The 20,494-nt window shown below is 40.8% G+C and overlaps 2 protein-coding genes and 1 non-coding gene across 5 annotated transcripts in view; 1 reads left to right on the top strand and 2 right to left on the bottom strand.

Annotated features, from left to right (window-relative positions):
* Positions 1-5,951, bottom strand: part of LOC119727024 (probable E3 ubiquitin-protein ligase HECTD4) — a 109,368-nt gene extending 103,417 nt beyond the window's left edge. For all 3 annotated transcript variants that reach the window (XM_038198905.1, XM_038198907.1, XM_038198908.1), the window contains exons 1-2: positions 5,067-5,951; positions 1,602-1,825 (exon numbers count right to left, since the gene is read on the bottom strand). In XM_038198905.1, the coding sequence (XP_038054833.1) occupies positions 1,602-1,825; positions 5,067-5,767 (925 nt within the window). In that variant the 5' untranslated portion in view covers positions 5,768-5,951. The remainder of the gene's footprint in view (positions 1-1,601; positions 1,826-5,066) is intronic.
* A 216-nt stretch (positions 5,952-6,167) lies between these two features.
* On the top strand, positions 6,168-6,239 carry Trnae-cuc. Its single transcript has one exon. It is a non-coding gene; the product is annotated as a tRNA-Glu (tRNA).
* Positions 6,240-12,490: 6,251 nt separating this feature from the next.
* Positions 12,491-19,603, bottom strand: LOC119727020 (E3 ubiquitin-protein ligase RNF185-like). Its single transcript, XM_038198904.1, has 5 exons — positions 19,128-19,603; positions 16,116-16,247; positions 14,632-14,686; positions 13,282-13,408; positions 12,491-12,946 (listed from the first exon to the last, which is right to left on the bottom strand). The coding sequence occupies exons 1-5, from the start codon at positions 19,388-19,390 to the stop codon at positions 12,849-12,851; spliced, it is 675 nt and encodes a 224-aa protein (XP_038054832.1). The 5' UTR covers positions 19,391-19,603; the 3' UTR covers positions 12,491-12,848.
* Positions 19,604-20,494: the final 891 nt, after the last annotated feature.

The raw sequence follows: 20,494 nt of genomic DNA, 5'->3' as shown, positions 1-20,494 counted from the left end.
GGCGACGCGGCTTTTTTGTTTTTTTTACCTGTTTTTTTTGCTTCAAATGTCGGCTGATGACTGCAAATGGTGCCCGACTAAACTTAGTGCAAATATATGGGAGTCCAGAGAGGCCACATAAAGCTTATTCTCGATCATAACCCCATCTAAAAACACGTTAAAACTGTGCAGCAGCAGGATTCCAGTCAAACCAGTGAGTTTGGCGGTTTTGAGACATCATCTTTTATTGAAAAAAAACCTTTTTCATTTTGCCGACGCGCATGGCTACGGCGACGCGCGCGCATACCAGAAACCGGAGACTTTTTTTTGGGCCTTAAGTCATTTGTAGGGAATTTTCAAAATGAAAACCAGGCAACATGGGAAAACAAAACCCATTACACATTTATGATGCTCACGAAATTTGCAGTTTTTACTGTGAAGCTATAGGGACACTACCGATGTGGTAGTGTTATCGTGCGGACCTTTATGAGCAATCTGTACAACAACTTCCGAGATTTGAATTTTGGGTTTGTGTTTTTAAACGGGTACCCAGGCACCCATGTTTTTTAATCGGGTACCCGGTTTCCACACGAACCGTAAATGCACACCCTTTGTCAACTCATACCCAAAACATTGACACCCTAATCAACTCGTACCCTACTCAACTCGCACCCAAGTCAACACCTACTACAGTCAACGCAATGTTGGGCTGAGCCAAATATACCAAATATCTGACTGAATCAACTGAATTTTCGATTCAAATATTTGAAAAACATTTTTGGAGGAGATGATGAAAACAAAACGTCCATGATTTTAATCGTATTGTTCATGGTTTTAATGTTTGTCGAGGCCACACTCTTGTTAAAAGCCATGTTTGTGCATGATGTGAGTGCACAGGAGGACTAATTAAAAGGAATATACAACATTTGCTTTTGCTGTATTTTTCAGAAATGGGTGGATCTGGTGGGTTAGTATTTTATAGCAAATATTGTTACACTGACTTGGTTGAAGTTTTGGGTTCGTAGCTGCTGGAAAAACCAAGAAAAACAATCATGTTCTTGTAGTCTGGTTCCCTCGGCCTACCAGCATTGCAAATTGATAAAAAAAATACCTTTTTTCCCGAAAATGTCAGCACACCAAGTGCCATGATTTTACAGGATGCTTTAGACTGTCATTTTCTAACAGCCCAGTAAGGTATTTCATAGTAATCTGGTAGTTTTGTATTTTGATGTTTGCAAATGCTGTATATTCCCTTTAATCCTAACCACCCCAACTCCATCAAAATTCATCCCCCCATTTTGATGGAGTTTGATGGCCTTGGGCCTAATGACCTGAAGCAGTGCTAGGGGGATCCGATTGATTTTGCCTAGCTTCCTGTACTGCTATTGTGATAAAAGCCATGTGTAGCAAGTCCATGAATGTCAACCAGTGCGTCAGTGGTGGATTCGATTATGTCATGTACAGTTTTGTATTGGAAGCACAGTGATTGATGGATTTTGATGGACTTGGTCCAGTTCCTAGTAAAAGACGCTAGGGAGTTGACTCCGAAGAGAACCCAACTATATCTTTTCTGTGATTCTTCAATCAGAAATATCCCCAAAAAAATCCAAAGAGAATCCGACCTTTTTCCTTTTCTTTCTCCTCTCCGTCCTTGCTTCCTTCGCTCAGCATGTCCTCAAACCCCCAGCACACCATGTGCTTGCTGCCTAGTAGCGAGGACGTACACCCAGGCCCGCCCTCTAGCCTCAGGAGTTTGTGCAGGATATCGGCGACTGGTAAGGACTCTAGGCTGGCTTGGAGTTGTTGCAGGAGGTGGACAGTGTGTATGATGGTCGATGTCGAGCCCCTGAATAGTCACCCAACAAATTAAAAAAAAGGATTTTATTTTAGTCTTGAGAGTTGAGACTACATGTACATCTTTTCAACTCTATCCTTTGGTCACAGATAGGGACCTGGCCCAGGCAATGACAAGCTCTGGCCTGTGTACTTGAACTTGAAGTGCAATTCACAAGTCAAAAAATTGCAACAAATTGCATCATGGCATTGCAAAGTACAGAGATACATTGTAGGCTGAGCATAGAACTTAGAAGCCAATAACTTAGCATTATCAGGCTGGGGCCTTTAGTGCTCAAAAATAATGGAAAACAAAATCGGGCCAACTTTACTCACTCTTTAGCCAGTAAAATTCTCCAAAATTTTCATTGGGTATTAACCCTAACAACCCTGAGCCCATCAAGCTCCAACAGCAGGTTTTGCTTGATTTTGGCAGGGTTGGTACCGAACACTGGCCAGCTGGTGTTGGACTTTGATTGACTGGGTACCAAAGGCCCAGGGAGACCCTGTTGAATTTTGTGAGGTTCGAAGGGCAGAAGGGCATGAGATTTGTGAACACGTTGGAGTTTGAGGGAGTTCACTGGCATTTCTTTGTGGGTTTGAGGGAGTTCACTGGCATTTCTTTGTGGGTATGCTCACCCGCGGTCCTCAGCACAGTCTGTGGTCAAATGTGCATGTACATATTGCTTTATTTTGTTAGGTTTGGTACCATCCCTATCCAATCACTCGACAATGCATAGGCCCATCCATACCAAGTCAATCATACTCCAACAGTTGGAGTTTGGCAGGTTTAGTACTGTTCCCCGTACAAGGCCTGTTGGAGTTTGGCAGTTTTGGTACCAGTGCTTACAGACCTGTATGCAGCTGTTGAAATTTATTAGGTTTGGTATACTTTCTAGTGCAAGAGCCTAGGGGGTTAGGGTTAAGGTCCTCGGTGTTTCACCAACCAAGTTTGAAGACTCAATTCAATTTTTAAATAAAACTTTTTCGTCAATATTTTGCACATGCAAAGGAAGTCAAGTGATTTCAAAATGAGGCTAAAGGTTAGACTTGTACACGTTGAACCATGGCCAATCTGTTTGAAAAGACTGACCTCTTCTTTCATTGTCATTAGTCTGGTGGCTGACTATTGAGAAATGTGTAGAAACAGAGACTAGTTTCTGACATGCCAGATGCTTCTTTTGGCACAGTTGATTGATACATTACTGAAGGGTTGTTGGACTAGTTGTTTCAGCTGCCAGTCTATTTTCTTTTATTGCATGTTTTCATTACAGTTTTGGGACTCTCATACACAGTACAGTTTGTATTGAGAGTCCAAGATTAATGAACTACATGTAGTTTAATACCTCACCCCATAAATATGTCTCAAGCACAGGATTTCCTCCGTATCTATAGCCACACAGCGATGCATGCTATATTTCCCGAAAATTGTGTTTTGGAATATCAAATTGTAAAACTGCATGACCCATGACCTCAAGAGAATCCCACATTTATTTCAGGACAAAATCCCTCTAAATTTCCCCTGAAAATTACAGTATATACATGTAACTAGACATCTAGAGGTACAGGAAAAGATTTTCCCTGATTAATTACAATGTACCAGGTAAGTATGTAGCTTTGACAACAAATATCAAGTGGACAAATAAAACAGCATAGATTTCAAATTCAGAAAATAGGCATCGCTACATGTATGTAGATCTAAATAATGAGGAAGTCCAGTTTTTATTAGAGACACATTTATGGGGCTACTTAAAGCTATAGTCCATCATTTGCAGCCATCCGAAAAGAAAAACAAACTTGGTTGAAAGATAGTAAGGGAACTAAACTCCCTGTGAAATTATTCTTTCTGGGAAGCTGTCATTTTGAAGTAATCAACGAAAGAAGGGATTTCCAATGGTGATTCTTAAGAAGCACTGTAGGAAAATTTAAATTAGTAGTTCGTTTTGTTATTCAGTGCTGCGCGCACAAGTATTGGAACGACGCACACGCGCGCGCGGTTGTTATAATTCGTCGGATCAGTGCGCGACATCGCGTACATGTATATAGCTGCAACTCAAAACAATTCAAAACATGATTCAGCGACTATTGATTTGAAATTGAGATCTTAGAATGCTGTTTTTTTTTCGGAATGTACAGCTGAAGCTTAGCTGAAACTTCATCAGGTTAGTTGCTCAGTATCCTTCATTAGATTTTGAACTCTTTTGTTGCTTCAAACGAACAAAATGCACAAATTACAAATGATGGACTGTAGCTTTAAATGCGATGCCAATACTTCATTGTGACTGGTTTTTAACTGCAAGGATACAAATTTGGTAAACAATACTTCCTGCTTGGCAGTTCATGACCAAGATTGGATTTGTACCCTGTACTGCACAGTAAGGATTTCTTCACACTGTGAAACTAATAATTCTGGGTTTTTGTTTTTGTATCATGTGTATTCATATGTGTATGATGCTAAACAAATGTCACTTAGGCCAAAGAAAAAAATAGTTCTGCTTCCGGTTACCCCTACCCTATTCTGACAGCCCCTACCCTAATTTTTTTGGGGAAAAATGAGGGGAAAAACACCAAAACCATCAATCACTACATTTTACCATTGACTAAACGCAGACACCTACATGTACATGTACATATGATCAACACAAAAAAAATGCCAAAAAGTAAAATTCCCTACCTACCTACCTTATTTTCAAGTGCCATGTAATCGGAAGCAGAACTATGTTTTTTTTTTTTTGCCTCTATCAATAGTTTACAACTAAATGATTAAATGAATGTCTTCATTAGGCCTATGTAGATTGCGTCAAGAAACTGGGAAAGACTGTTGCAACCTGCATTGCTTTTTTTTCATATATCATCTCAATGAAGGTCAGTCATTGCAAAAATGATGAAGACATGAATCTGGGACCAAGAAACATTTCAAATTTTGTTAGGAAATACTAAGCATTTTTTTTTTGACTCTCCATAGACTTTGTAAACAATCGCGGAAGTGGCGTCAGGTTGCTACATTTTTTCCCAGAGATTTTCTCAAAAAGAATGTTGCATCCTGACGCCATTTTTTGGTCATATACTGGACATACATGTATCATCGCAATGAAGGTCAGGCATTGCAAAAATGTTGAAAAGACATGAATTTGGGACTGAGAAGCATTTCCAATTTTGTTAGAAAATATTTTAAAATTTTCTTGACTATCCATGGACTTTGTACACAACTAAAGAAGTGGCGTCTGGATACTACATTCTTTCCCTTTTCTCACCTGGCACAGCCTAGAGCCACTAATGCAGCTGCAAGGTCCTGCTGCTGTGACTTCAGCTCCTCTTTCTTGACGTCATCTGCATCCGATTCCTGAAGCAGCTTGCTGCCTTCTATGAGCCAGGAACACAGCAAGTTCTCCAACCCTAGCAGGCAATCCCCTGGTTCTTTGGTCAGACTCAGTGGTGGACAGTCCCGCAGGCAATTCAACAGCAACTTGGCCGTTTCCGCGCAAAGTTCTGGGTCCTGTTTCTTTTGTGATTTCAGCAAGGGAAAGACCAGGAGGAGGCCGACACGACTGGAGAAGGAGACCTGCTCCGGCTGCTGCCATAAACCTTGCTTCTTGAGCAAGGAAATGGATTCCTCGTGACTGGATGCCTCTTTCTCGATCTGCTCGATGTTGCTGTTGATTTGCCGGTGGGCGTTCCACAAACCTTTCAAGGCGTTAAGCCGGTACTCCATGAGTCTCGAGTAGGCGTAGGCATTGTTGTTGGTCCCGCAGACCGACAGCAGTCTCTCGGTGAGCTCTGCTGGGTCCTTGGTGTCGAAGGAAACCACTTCGTTCTCCCGGTCTGCCTCGCTGGAGGTCGTCACGTCGCGCGGTAGTTGGACAAGATCGGTGACACGAATCAAGCCGTCGTGCAGAAACAACGACTCCTCGTTCACGCACATCCACTGCGTAGAATCGGTCGTTCCCGAAGCCATGATGACAAAAGGACCAATGTGAAATTGGTAGCAATGCCGTGAAATTATTATACCTCAAAGATCGTGTAAATGTTGTGACGCAACTTCATCTAGTTTGTTGCAATTACGCACTGACTTGACTGACGAAGAAAACAACTCCATGGTCGCCGCCATCTTGGAATGGGAAATGAAAACGAGGCTGGAGATTAATTAATCTCTTCCTGAATTAGGCAATGTGTGTCGTATTTTGAATAATGGGTGTAATGTAAAGCATTAATAGACAACTAAAAAGGAAAGAAAAACAATAAACCAATAATAATATTCAAAGTTGTTTGAAAAATGCATGATTTCTTTAGCCGATCAAAGTGCACTTTGTTGTGATATTTAAAGCCATTAAAATTACCCTCATATTCGTGAGCACTCCCATATGGTCTAGTGGTTAGGATCCGGCGCTCTCACCGCCGTGGCCCGGGTTCGATTCCCGGTGTGGGAAACTCATATTTGTTTTTGTTTTTGATTTTTTTTTTTTTTTTTTAATGGGGACATTTAGGCAACTGTACAAAAAGTCAAAGTATGAAAGAACGTCAGGTTTTCTTTTTTTTTTTCTTCGTCTGTCAAGAATGAACCCAAATGCATGGGATTTTTAGAAACTCAAAATCTCGGGGGGGGGGGGGGGGGTGACTGGGGGGGGGGGACAGAGTTTCATGGGGACCGAACATTAACTCTAAGAATACATGTATATGTTACATTTAATACATAAGCAGCAGAGCGGTACTGAGCGCAAAAAAACCCAACTAAATCCGAATAAAAGACCACTTTAATGGAACAAAAACAACATACTCGTTGTGGACACTTTTACTCCAAAAATACAGGTGTTATTAAAAAAAAGGTTTTATTGAGCAATCGGTCGTACTGTCATAAGGAAGTCCACACAATTTCAAAAGGGGTCATCAAATATTATACATGATACCAGCAGCTGAGTCCGTGGCATCAGCGCCAAAAAAAGCAAATCAGAATAAAAGACAACTTTAATGGAACAAAAACAACATACTCGTTGTGGCACGGGATATACTTCAAAAATACAGGTGTAAATTATTGAGAAATCGGTCGTTATTGTGTCATAAGGATGTTGCACGTATACACTTAATTTATAAATTTATACACTTAAAGCAGTGGAGTGGTGTCAGCGCAAAAAAGAAATCCGTATTGAAGTAAATTTTAATGGTACAAAGATAACTGCTGATTGTGGAGATGATAGCTCAAAAAGTACATCTGGTGATGAATTTAAATCTTGTTTAATAATTGGTCGTGATGTTATAAGGAAGTCTTGTATGTTTTAAAAGGGCAAATGAAATATTATTTATACACTTAAAGCAGTGGAGTGGTGTCAGCGCGAAAAAGAAATCCGAATTGAAGTAAACTTTAATGGTACAAAGATAACTGCTGATTGTGGAGATGATAACTCAAAAAGTATCTGTTGTGATGAATTGAAATCTTATTTAATAATTGGTCGTGATGTTATATGGAAGCCTAGTAAATTTCAAAACAGAAAATGAAACTTTATTGTTAATACACCCAGAACGGTAAATGTCTGCGCGAAAAATACGATCCGAATTATAGTCATAAAAAACACACTCTTTTTCGGACGATAACTCAAGAAATACTCGCTGTATTTAATTGATATTTTGTCTAGTGATTGGTCGTAAGATATGACACTTTTCTGTTGAATATCTAGGGATATCGTCAATAATATATACAAAACATGGAAGTGTCTTATGCCATGGAGCTATAATAGCTCCATGGTTATGCGCGAGTTTACAAGCCGAATTGATGCCAATTACTTTCAAAAGAGGGCGCGCTACACAAATAGTGGCCACCACCACTGATCTCTAATTACACATTTCTGCGGACAATCAAGAGATAAAATACGATCTGAATTATTGTCAACTTTCATGGAACAAAAACTGCAAACTCGTTTCTGGGCGCTAACTCAAGAAATACAAGTTTTATTAATATTACGGCGGGGGAGGGGGGGGGGGGGAATGGATTTTAGATGCTCTGTGGTGCGATCTGGGACTTTATTTCTGAACACTTTATTAACCAATGGTTTTTTTTGGAGGAAAAGATGATGGTGTACTCAGCGGCCTGCTTATATTGCGACGTCACTTAAAAACCAATTGGGTTCGTTTTTTCTTGGGGGGGGGGGGGGGGGGGGGGGGGGCAAGGCCCCCCAGGATCCGCCCTTGAGCATGACAATGAGATAGTGAATGGGACATTGATATCGGCAGTAAAATAACTGTTCTTACTGCAAGCTAGTATAAGCTGCTCAATGGTGTTAGCTGCACACCGATATAGAGGCTCGAGCAGTAGCTCATTAATTCCTTCTGTAAAGTCATGCAATTTGGTTTAATCTCACACTGGCAAAAAGTAGCGACACCACTGACAATACGTATTTATCAGACACAAAATAATACTTTATTGTCAGATTCCATAGGACTGCAAATTTTATTATTGAAAACTTGCAGTGGATAACAACCATTATTTAATATTTTATATTAATGACTGTATATACAATTTTATATTCATTCTAATCCATCCCCGTCCACGCAAATGGCAAATATGTAACGCATTAGTGATATTACTGCAATATATCCTGCTCAAGGACACCATATTCAGGTGACCTGACCACATCAATCTATGTCAAACACTCTGGGGTATCAACATGTTAAGCTTCACTTCTGCTGGTACCTGCAACCACATCTCATCACGGTTAATGTTATTAGCAAAGCACAACTTTGTAATAGAGATGGGGCTTTGACCAACACAGACTCCCATTGAGTTCTACAGTATGTCCCCAAACAGTGTGTGTCTGAATTTTTTGAAGTAACTACACATCCATGAAGTCAATCTTGAATTTTTTACATTGTGTAGATACTCATTATCCTTGGCCTAGACCCCTATGAGTTTTATTTAATTTCCCTCACGCCTCACTGCACAATGGTCAATTGATCACAACAACATTTTTGGACACTGTGACCAAATTCCTTGCCATAGATCAATTTCAGTGCTGTGTTATGTAAGCTGTGTAAAATCCTTGTGAAAAGGGCTGCAGTTGGAATATGAATCATATGCCATCATTGCAAGACCTCAGTTTAATGCTCAAGGGCAAATTATTCCAATCCCTAACCACATCAGGCCTTTTTTCCCCACAACATGCAGGATTTTACACAGCTTACATAACACAGCACCGAAATTGATTAAAGCATGGAACTTGGTCACAGTGTCCCAAAATGCTGTTGTGATCAATTGACAATTGTGTAGTGATGCGCAACTGGAATTAAATGAAACTCATAGGGGTTTAGGCCAAGGATAAGGAGTATCTGCACAATCAAAATTGTTCAAAATTTACTACGTGGTTTTGTAGTTATTTTAAAAATAGTCAGACGGACACCTTTTGGGGGACATACTGTATACTGACTGGACTGGCTGTCACACCCTTATTGGGCTATTCGCTTTGACAAAACTGCAGAAGAATCATATCAGCCATCTTCCTTCCCCCAAATTGCATGCTGTTGACCACTGGAGCAAATTTGTCTTTTTTTACATTAAAAACCCCCCAAACACACAAACAACCAAACACCCCAACAAACACCCCAACAAACACCCCCACAACCCCCCAAACAAACAAACAAACACCCCAACACCCCCAACAAATAAAAAAACAAACACCCCCAACACCCCAACAAACAAACAAACACCCCCAACAAACACAAATTAAAAGCACTGTATAGAATAAGATCTCTTGTTCCAATGATCAATAGCAGGATTAAACTTTATAATATTCAATCACACGTCCTGGGGGAACAAGCATGGTAATGCTTCAGTGCATAGGCGCTGTCAACAAGTCCAATAAGATTAGAGGTTTGTGTAGCCTCGAGGAAAAAAAACCCAACAGGTCCCTCTGAAATTTACATAAAAGCATGCGCATAGCCACTTCTTTTGAAATTTTGCTGAAGAACATTCAACAAAAAATGAAAGTAAAGTAACTATTTCCTCACTCAGCCTGTGCGCCTATCTTATGTTAACATCTTTTAGTTATCATCTCTAGTTTAATAAATATGCTTCCACAATTTAATGTCCACGAATATTTAACAGTTTGCATCAATGTATTAAATTATATATTCAAATATAGCTTATCAACAGCACATCACAATTCATTCACAAAAGTCTTTCAATGCACCTAGAAGTAACGGCCATCACTTGAGGATAAAAAAAAATGAATTGGACAAAAGAAAGAATTACCCACGTATTGTTATGGACAACATCACTTCTTTTAAACTACAGACCAAAAAGAAACCTTCAAAATAAACAGTGTATGCATAGGGTACACACAGGGAGATCTGCTTACAGTGTAACAATTACTGAAGACCTAAAAATGTGTGGACATGTTACAGGGTAAACGTGTGACTATTACAATTACATTGCATGCATTTAGAACACAACTTGGACCGTGCTATGGTCCAGAACAATCTTATAGTGACGATAGCCCACACACGTAAGTGTGCCAACACCTTCAATCGTGGACCCCGTATTGTCCCTCTTTTGTACTCTTAAGAAGACCTCCCATATGTTTTGTTCACAATCGTCAATCATTGACTTTCGGGAATGGTGGACCCTATTGTCGTGTATTGTTCAACGTCCCTGATTGAATGCAAAAACAAACCCAGCCTTTGTGTACGTTACATACGTAGTGTGGACATTCCTTTGTTTTCGTGTAGTTAAGAAAAACCTCTGAAAAAAAGAAGTCCACAATTACCAGGTAGCAGTGACGTTGTGTGGACTTGCCCTCGTCCACACAGTGTTTCCCCCTCTCTGGAAAACAGGTTGAGAGGCGTTTTGGGGTTAGGTTTATCAGTGGCAAAATGAAGAGAAATACTAAAAGGAATCATAGAAAAGAAAATTGGGTTGAAAGAGTTTTCACAGTGCGAGTAAAATGAGTTTGTGACAGGTTTTCTTAACTACACGAAAACCAAAGAATGTCCACACTAGGTATGGAACGTAAGCATGGGTGTAGTTTGTGTCCCATGTAGTAAAGGCCGAAGGCTGACTGGCAACTGGAACACAGACATACTACATTTATCTTAAGATGTTCCATGAGTATGAAGCCCGGTTCATACTCCACGCGAATGCGAATGCGAATGCGAATCGAATTTGACGTCATGAAACATTCGCTGCGAAATTCGCCCGAGTTGAAATGTGTTCAATTTTTACGAATTCGCAGCGCGAATACTTGCCATTACGTCACAAATTCGCTTTCGCGCCGAGTATGAACCGGGCTTAAGGTGAATACAAGGGATTACGCATTTTTTCTTCCATCCAATTTGATGCACAGTATTGAAGCCCATGTGGTCGTGTTTCAGCGGTCATCCAATTACACTTTACTGTAGCAGGCAAACAATTGTGTACAGCAATGGGCTCCGTGCGCCAACAAAAAGAGGGCGCCCTTTTACCTAGCAACAACGTCCCACTGGCGGGACATTTAGCTAGTTGACGCGCACCGTTCCTGGTGTGTGACAGACGTACACCAGGGGATTTGTACTCGGGCAAAATGGTTGTCAGGCAAGATGGCGTCAGTTGGTCACCCCCAACTGTACTTTCTTTGCCGGTGAGGGGGTACTTGTGAACGGAGCAGATACATGCACTGTAGGTACATGTATCTCAGAGGATTCTCTTTTGTATTTTAATCTAGTAACAATGAATGCACGAAAGGTTTACCCATGCCAATCCTAGTGATACAAACCCACTGCCCTCTGACTCTGCCTAAACGCATAAAGTGTATATAGGATAATACTGGTTTTGCTTTGAATCAATCAATCTGGATTACAGATTCATGTTTGCTTGAAGATAATTCAGGTTACATGTAGATATATACATGTATATGTACATTGTATACATACCAAATCAGTTGCCTCTAAATGTAACAAACATCTAAAGGCCCTGTCACACTGTCTGCGATCTTATATGCGCTCTCACTGCGTCCTTGAAAAATAGCTGGGGCGCAACAACAACTACTACATCGCAGCGACAACTACATAGGTCGCCAGATGGGCGCCAGAGGGTCTTAATGGTCTCCGATGAGCACCAAGGTCTTTGAACATGCTCAAAACAATCGCAACACCTCTGCGCCCTGGCCAGGATGCCGTATCTCGGGCGCTGTGCGAGCGTGAATCGTGCGACATTGAAGTGGTATTGAGGCAGCCTATAGGCACAAGGCAGTCGATGTAGTCTCCATGAGAAAGTAACTCGACTGCGATGAACTTGTAGAATAATTTTGAAACTGGACTGTGTATTGACTGTTTTGTCGTGGTATTTATACAGCGCAAGTGACGTCACATGAGCGTAGTTTGGTCGAATAGAGAGCGCGACGCGAGCTACTAGGACGTATCAACAGCGAGCAGAGCGTAGTGTGAATGCAGTGACAGCGCAGCGGCAGTGACTAGATCGAGTAATTGAGCTTGACAGAGGCGCATAGAGAGCGAGTTGAGCGCATCGTAAACGTGGGAAGAGCACAGTATGAGCGTAGCTTGAGCTTCTTTGAGACAGAAAGTTGTCATTTTCTTGCGTCCTCACTGCGATTGTTAAATTTATGAAATGTTTTTGGTCGCCGTAAGGTCTCCTATGAGATCGCATATAATGTGACAGGCCTTTTAGTAGCAAAATTGGCAACAAGACGCTTGGTGGAAGTATTGTGTCCAATCAAAAGTGAAACCGTGTTGAAACAATTGCCAAAATTAAAGAGAATGATTAATCAAATGAAAATATCTGTATATTTGCAGCCTATCGGTGAGTTGACTTTGTTTTCTAAAATAAAAGTGAATGAATCCATGTACTCAACTCAACGCCTATCACAGCTTCTCTTTTGAGGAATAGGCCCACAGGCCCCAAAATTCATTGAAAGAATTTAAATAAAGGTTACACATTTGACTGTGCACTTCATGCTGTGGTTACACATTGATTTTGGCTTAATACATAAAACTGCAGGATCCTCCAATTCAAGTTAAATAGAAGGTTGGTGTCTATACAATGAAATGGTTTGGATATTTCAAGCGATTAGAAGCCATATGACGAAGAGAACGGCCACCCAAAGAAATACTTTGGAGAGAAATTGCTCATCAGGATTGGGTGGGACTTGTGGACGATCTGAAAGAAGGAAAAGGTCAGATAAGAAAAAAGAAAGGTATTACATTCAGTCAATATTATGGGAAAATACCATGCTGCAGTCGCCAGTGTGGTAGTACAATATTGAGAAATTGATATAAAATTGTATTTGTCTTGGTTTACACGTTTTCTTGCAGATGTTCACAATTCCTTTTTAATTTTTTTATCAGCACATTCTTCTTATTTTACAATCTGGGTTACTACTGGGCCTATGAGTAGAACAACAAGTAGCACAAACTACTTGCGAGTACTCAAGTTACTCGCCCAGCGATAGTTACTACCACGGGTACTTTAAGAAAACGAAAAAGAAAACTTACGTGGATGCCCCATAAATCTTCCACCTTCCCCGAGGTTGAATGTGGATGCAAAAAAGCCAAAAGGGAATGCTCCAATGCCGAATGACATCTGAAATCCACCGTCTCCAAACCCAAAGCCTTGGAATGGCTGAAAAATGCAAATACAGGCAGAATATGAACAAATTAGAAATCAGTGAAGAAAATTACTTTTTGGGCAAGTCCATAAAATCTAATTCTCTGCTAACGTCCGACCACATGATGTACACGGTTGTTAACCCTAAAAGAGCCGGGGGGGGGGGGGGGGAGGGGCAATAGCCTTGACAAATTTTTTTGGCAACTTTTGTTCTGACTTTTTAGCCTCGAGTCTTGCGCATCTTTTGATACCAAAAACATAAAATTCCGACCACGGGTTGCCGTGCAGCAAAAAAACTGCCGGTGCTACACGCCGGGAAAACTGAATATCCCTATATACGTGGTGTACACAAAGCAGAATTACCATTCGTGCATATGAATAATTAATTCGCCATAATTCCAAAACCCTTTAACCTATAGTCATGAAATTTCTTGGGTATGTTAAGTTGCATGATAAGTTGTTCTATGCATGTACCAAGTTACATAATTTTTCCTCCCCTGCTGGCCGAGATCTACGGACAAATTTAACAGCAGATTTTTTTTTAAAGGGTGTTAAAGCCATAGTCCATCATTTGTAATTTGTGCAAGAAGGATGCTGAACAACTAACCTGATGAAGTTTCAGCTCAGCTTCAGCTGTATATTCCGAGAAAAACAGCATTCTAGGATCTCAATTTCGAATCAAAAGTTGCTGAATCATGTTTTGAATTGCGCCCGAATTCAGCGTCCGAGACACGTTCTCGCTGAGCTGATTGCAGCTACGCGATGTTGCGCAGCGATCCGACGAATTATAGCAGCCGCGCGCACGTGTGTGTGTCGTGCCAATGATTGCGCGCGCTTCGCCGAATAACAAAACAAACTACTAATTTAAATTTTCCTACGGTGCGTCTTAAGACGCACCGTTGGAAAGGCATTCTTTCGTTGATTACTTCAAAATGACAGCTTGCCAGAAAGAATAATTTCACAGGGAGTTTAGTCCCCTTACTATCTTTCAACCAAGTATGTTTTTCAACAATAATTACGCCAGCTACTTTTCGGATAGCTGCAAATGATGGACTATAGCTTTAAACATACAAAGGTTGTTGACAAGAGTTTGTAAAGAATGAACAATACGTATGCATTTTTTAAACTTGAAGAATAAAAAATTAGGGTCATGACTACAAAATAGGGTAAGTCAGAATACCAGAAGAAAAGTAAACTTTGTCTTAGCCTAAGCAATGTAAGACGACTCAATAACTCACTCCTTGTGTTTCCGGCTCTGGTCTTTCTCCAGGTGGTCTCTGGGGAATTTTATCTCTGGTAGGGGAAAAAAGAAGTAACAAATATAAAGTAAAATCAATAAGTCATTTCAATATTATCAATATTCATTTCTCAACACAAGTGCGAGTGCACAATAAGCTCTGGCCGTGTTGCAAGAAGTCTTGCATGAAAGTCTCGCGCGAAATCGATCAAAATGATCCCTGCCCAAGCTTAAAAATGCAACGCCGAAAAATGCGACGCCGAAAAATGCGACGCCAATGGCACATATGGAACACCATACTTGTGGTCAATTTTCGGAACAGACAGACAGACAGACAGACCGACCGACTAACCACGAAGTGACATGTAGAAGCTCCTGGCACAGCTTTCAAATACAAAAATCTCTTTGGAAATTTAACACAAAGGCGGCATTTTGGAATGCCAATCTTTACTTCCTTTTTTTGTGATTAGTTCTCTGGAGAGTGACTTTCAAATCAACCATATTGTGCAGCACTCTTTATGTAAAACCCCAAAAAGTGCAAAAATACCACATATGCCTACATGTATACATTTTGTCATTAGGCCAAAAAAAAAAAGTCTCCGGTTTCTGGTATGGAGCTTGCCCAAAAAATGGTGCGGCGACGCGGCTTTTTTTTTTTAACCTGATTTTTTTGCCTCAAATGTCGGCTGATGACTGCAAATAATGCCCAACTAAACTTAGTGCAAATAAATGGGAGTCTAGAGAGGCCACATAAAGCTTATTCTCGATCATAAGCCCATCCAAAAACAAGTTAAAATTGTGCAGCAGCAGGATTCCAGTCAAACCAGTGAGTTTGGCGGTTTTGAGACATCATCTTTCATTGAAAAAAAAAAATTTTTCATTTTGCTGACGCGCATGGCTACGGCGACGCGCGCGCAAACCAGAAAACCGGAGACTTTTTTTTTGGCCTTAGTGAAAGTTGAGCCCAGTACTATGGAGTACAGAAGTGAAAACGTCATGCGCACAAAATGTGTGTAAAAGACATTAGCGCGTGATTCAGACCGGGAAACAACACACGCGCGTACTCCATTCGTTTGCACTACACTTTCTAGTTCTAAATGACGTCTCACTTCGGTACTCCATAGGCTCCGCGTGGCAACAACAGAGGTTTTTTTTTTGCCATTTTCCCTGCGAAGTACGCATGACTTCCTGAATGTGCCAAAGCTATTAGCCACAGAGCGTCAGGTGTCATTAGCGCATGAATGCATTCAAATTTATCTGGGATGGTCTCTCAGAGTAATCCCTACCCCCAATAACTTATCATTCAAAATACGCAGTGGATGAATTGGGAACCAGTCTCCCGTTAGATGCCGTCATGTTGCACATCCACTATCAATCACTAGCGTCTTGGGCCAAGACTAACACAGAGGCAGTCTAGTACCTTGGCCCCATGTATGGGGTCAGCTTTGATGGAGGATTTATAAGTAGTTTACACTTTCTGCTCACCTAGGATCTTGCTGTTTTGTGCTGCCTCTACCGTAGAGTGGCGTGACGCTTTCTTTACTGATCCCGGCTTTACATACAGGACACGTTTGCCGATTGGGTCTTGTTTCTAACCATTGATACAGACATGGCCAGCTGGACAACACACACAAAAATGAAAAGACGTTAAAGGGAATGTACATCATTGGCTTTTGCTGTAATTTTCAGAAACGAACTATTTTGGGGGATAGTATAATAGATCAAATATTGTTACACTGACATGTTTGAAGTTTTGCATTCGAAAATGCTGGAAAAACCAAGAAAAACAAAAATATTCAAGTAGTCTGGTTCCCTGACTCCACTAAAGATGAAATGGATCAAAACTGCCGGAAAATTGTAAGGTAAGGGAACCAATCTAGCTGGCCTGCACCCGTTCATGAACATGGAACCAATAGCAAACAAGATTTGGACTGAAAATAAAAAAACAATGGTAAATATGGAGCAGTAGTTGAAAAGTAGTTAGGTATTTCCAATGGTGGTCAGCCGACCACCGTTGGAAATGTATACAAAAGTACCATTTTTCTTGAAAATGACTTCACACCAGGTGCCATAATTTTACAGGATGCTTTAGACTGTCATTTACCAACATCCTTGTAAGGTATTTCGTAACAACTCGGTAGTTTTATTTTTCGATGTTTGCAAATGTTGTATTTTCCCTTTAACTACACAGAGTGGCAGCAGGACACATCTTTCATTTCACAGTTTAGTTCATAGATGATCCACGTTTAAAAGGTGAAATCAACAGAGAGTAAGCAGTATCCTGACACCCAAATAGGAAAAGTTTCTCAGTCTCAAATAGATGTTTTTCCAACATAATTCCAATGAGTCTGACAATAGCTCAGTATGTATATATACAAAAAATAAACATGACGAAGCTAAACATGACCAAAAAACTTGGTTATTTCTGGTGGTAAAATAGTTTATACCATTCGGCAAAAAAAAAAAAAATAGTTCTGCTTCCGGTTTTCCTACCTACCCTATTCTGACAGCCTCTACCCTATTTTTTTTTGTTGGAAAAATGAGGAAAAAATGTCCAGAACCATCAGTTTCTACCTTTTTTAACCCTTGACTACACACAGACGCCTCCATGTTATCATACACAAAAAAATATTTGCCAAATTTTTTTTTTCCATACCTACCCTATTTTCAGGCATGCAACTGAGAAATCACAAAACAAGAGGAAATTCAAATTTTCCCCAAACTTTGTACAGTGTTTTTGTATTTTCAATGGCACACACGGCAAGTAAAAAAAGAGGAAATCAGTTGATCCGAGGAAAAGTTGCATGCCTGTATTTTCAAATGTCATTTAATCGGAAGCAGAACTATTTTCTTTTTTTAGCCTTACCATGTTTACCTGTCATTATTGTCAGTTTTGAAAATTTGGAATTCATAAATTCACTGATTGTTTTTCAAAATTTCAATTGCAAACTTTTTACCCGGTATTTGTCGTGAATGTTTGTTGTAAAAAGTATGCACTCGCCAGTCCTTGTTTGTAATTGTATATACTGGAATAAACCTCTAGTACTTTTTCAGAATACTCGTATTTGCACTCGTACTCAAATCAATATTAAAATATTTGGACTCGAATTTTGGACTAGTCTTTACATTGTACTCCATCATGGAAAGTATTCCTACTAGAAGTAGAACAGTAGCCCTGGGGTATATGAGCAGACAGACGTATGTAGCCCCAAGTTACAACCATGCACGTTCAATGATGTTATACTTGACAACTTTGTAATGTTTCTCCAAAACATTTCGTCACAGAATACAACTCGGTCAACATTTTTAATTTGGAAAATGCCTACCCTAGGCTTTGTAATCAGGCCTACTTCAAATGTACTAAAGGACGATTGTCAGACCGTATTAGCCAACGAACAATTCGAAACATGAAAATAAATATAATATAGGCCTAATTCGCAGCAACTGAAAACAGGCTAACTAAAGGTTTTGCACACATGTACAATGTATCATTGGTAATTGAACGTGCATGGCTGTGGACTGTTGTTGGGCTTCATGTTCATGTATGTGTTTGCATATAATTATGATAGTGGATATTTTGCCGGAGGTAATGATGGCAAACTAACGATTACTAAAGGTTTGCCGGCGGCAATCCATATCAACAGAGGGCGCTGTACTCTTTAAAATAGGGCTGAATTATAAGATGTATTAAATTCCCACCAAAAGTTGTGTAGCACGTTTGGTGTAATGGTTAAGCAAAGGCTCTAGTAAGCGGGATGACTCGCGTTCGATTCCGACCGCACCACATTTTTAAGGTTTTTTTTCTCATCCCCAAATAAATAAGAATATTCTTCTTTTATTATTTTAACATGTCTCAAACATTTTTTGCAGAGTATTACATTTTCTTTTTCAGATTTGTGGCTCTGGAGGATTTTTTTTTAAAGGGAAATAAAGTCCGAAATTATAAAATGGTCTGAATCCCATCTTGTGAATACGAGGTAACAACGATAATTTTGGCATGGAGCCAGACTAAAACTTGTCACCGGAAAATGTTTAAGTACAAAAAAACAGTAGCTGCGCATGTTCAGTGCATATCCGGCAAACTAACGTTTACTAAAGGTTTGCCGTCTCTCCGGCAAAATATACACTGCCTATAATTATATACCTCGAAGCCTCCATGAAAATAGCCCCACTAGTGTGGCTGGGATATTTTCTGTGCTGTATGCCCGCCACACTTCTATGGGGCTACCATGAAAATAACAAGTATGGTCTATGGAAACCTATGTAAAATGTATGCCTGTGTATGCTGTTCAAATATCCACTGCCTAAAACACATGCTATATGAAACAACGGAAAGAAGGTAGATGTAGTGCATGCTACTAGTCCTGGCACTGAAATAGGGTATAAAGTTTAAGCTCATAAGTCATAATGTTTACATAGCAAACACGCACATACTTAGTCACCGTCACTTCATACAGTCAGACAGTACATTTTGTGAACAATGTTACGAACACCCACCAAAATAAATGACCACACCGGCTGACCACCGCGTCCCTTGCCGTGTCCAGGCAAATGTTACATTCGAAGAGGCTTTCCTGTGATCCTGCCCCGTCCTTCTCTGCGGAATCTGTGGCTGTTCCCCCCGTAGCCCCGGCATTTTCACTGTCTTTACTCGCTTCATCAGCGTCCGTGGAATTCGCGTGTGCTCGGTGCTTCAACCCGTCTGAGTTCGGGTCCGAGTCCATGTTCTCCGGACCACTCGGTGTTTTTACGTCTGGCATTATTTCCTCTCTTTACGGCTCACGGAAGCCACATACGACTGCAACATGTACTTTGATACTCCTCTTTATTCTTAAACTCAATCGAAAAACATCCGGCACAAGACTCGATGGGGAAATTTAGGTCAAAATTCCGACAATAAACACCGTCCGTTGTGCGTGCCTCTGAATCATTACCGATATACGGTCGTGTCCCTGGGAACTTTGGGCTCGTTATTGCGTCGTACAGCAGGGAACCAGCCTATGGTTATTAAAATACATTGTAGTTGTACATGTATTATGTACACGTATCACATCACAATAAAGTGACATCATGCGCTTTTTGGGTCAAGGACCGTCGCGGATCTTCGATGGCCTCATGATCCACATTCCCGGCCTGTTCGAATGGGTGCGGGCCGAGGGGATGCTGCCAAAGGCAACTACGCTGAGGTTGTAGGGGGAAAGTCGCCCAGGCAATTCAAGATTTAAAATGGAGGCGGGGCACCCTGGCGGGGGGATCGGGAACGGACCTCCGTAGGGCCGGGGGGGGGGGGACATGGAGCCTCCGTACTTCAACCTCTGGACACATTTGCAGTGGCTTCATGGGATGTTTCCCACACGGGAGATACCAACACAAAAGAAACCATGACCTCGCCGCAATTAATCAGTGCCATCAACTGATAAGGAACACCATGATGTTAGTGCATGATACCATAGAGCTTGTCCTTGCTCTATGATGATACTGGTGATGAAGGGCTAGAGGGGTATACTATCCTCATAATCTCAAGACATTCTCAAACGAGATATGGTACCCTTGTTGATGACTATTAACACATTTCCAATTTACTTTTCACAATATCGTAGCGCAATATAGCAGTTTGACTTGTGGTACCCCAGCAGTACTAGTACTATAGGGGCTATCGTAGTTGTTAATTAGACAAAAATCTAGACGTCAGCCACGGCTGATGCGCGAAGTGCCGCCCTCATTATAACGCTACTATTTTCACCCCATGAAAGCGCGAAACGCGCAGTTTAGTCCACATGAGTCATGGTTCTTCTGTCGAAGATCCAGCTGTTCAAAGAAGTGCCTCGCCGAGTTGCTGTTCGTGTGCATTCACAGCAAAGCGA

The sequence above is a fragment of the Patiria miniata genome, unplaced genomic scaffold (genome assembly GCF_015706575.1).
Source record: "Patiria miniata isolate m_02_andy unplaced genomic scaffold, ASM1570657v1 HiC_scaffold_2, whole genome shotgun sequence".
NCBI lineage: Eukaryota > Metazoa > Echinodermata > Asteroidea > Valvatida > Asterinidae > Patiria > Patiria miniata.
The sequence above is the reverse complement of the archived record's forward strand: the minus strand, read 5'-3'. Positions and strand labels throughout refer to the sequence as shown.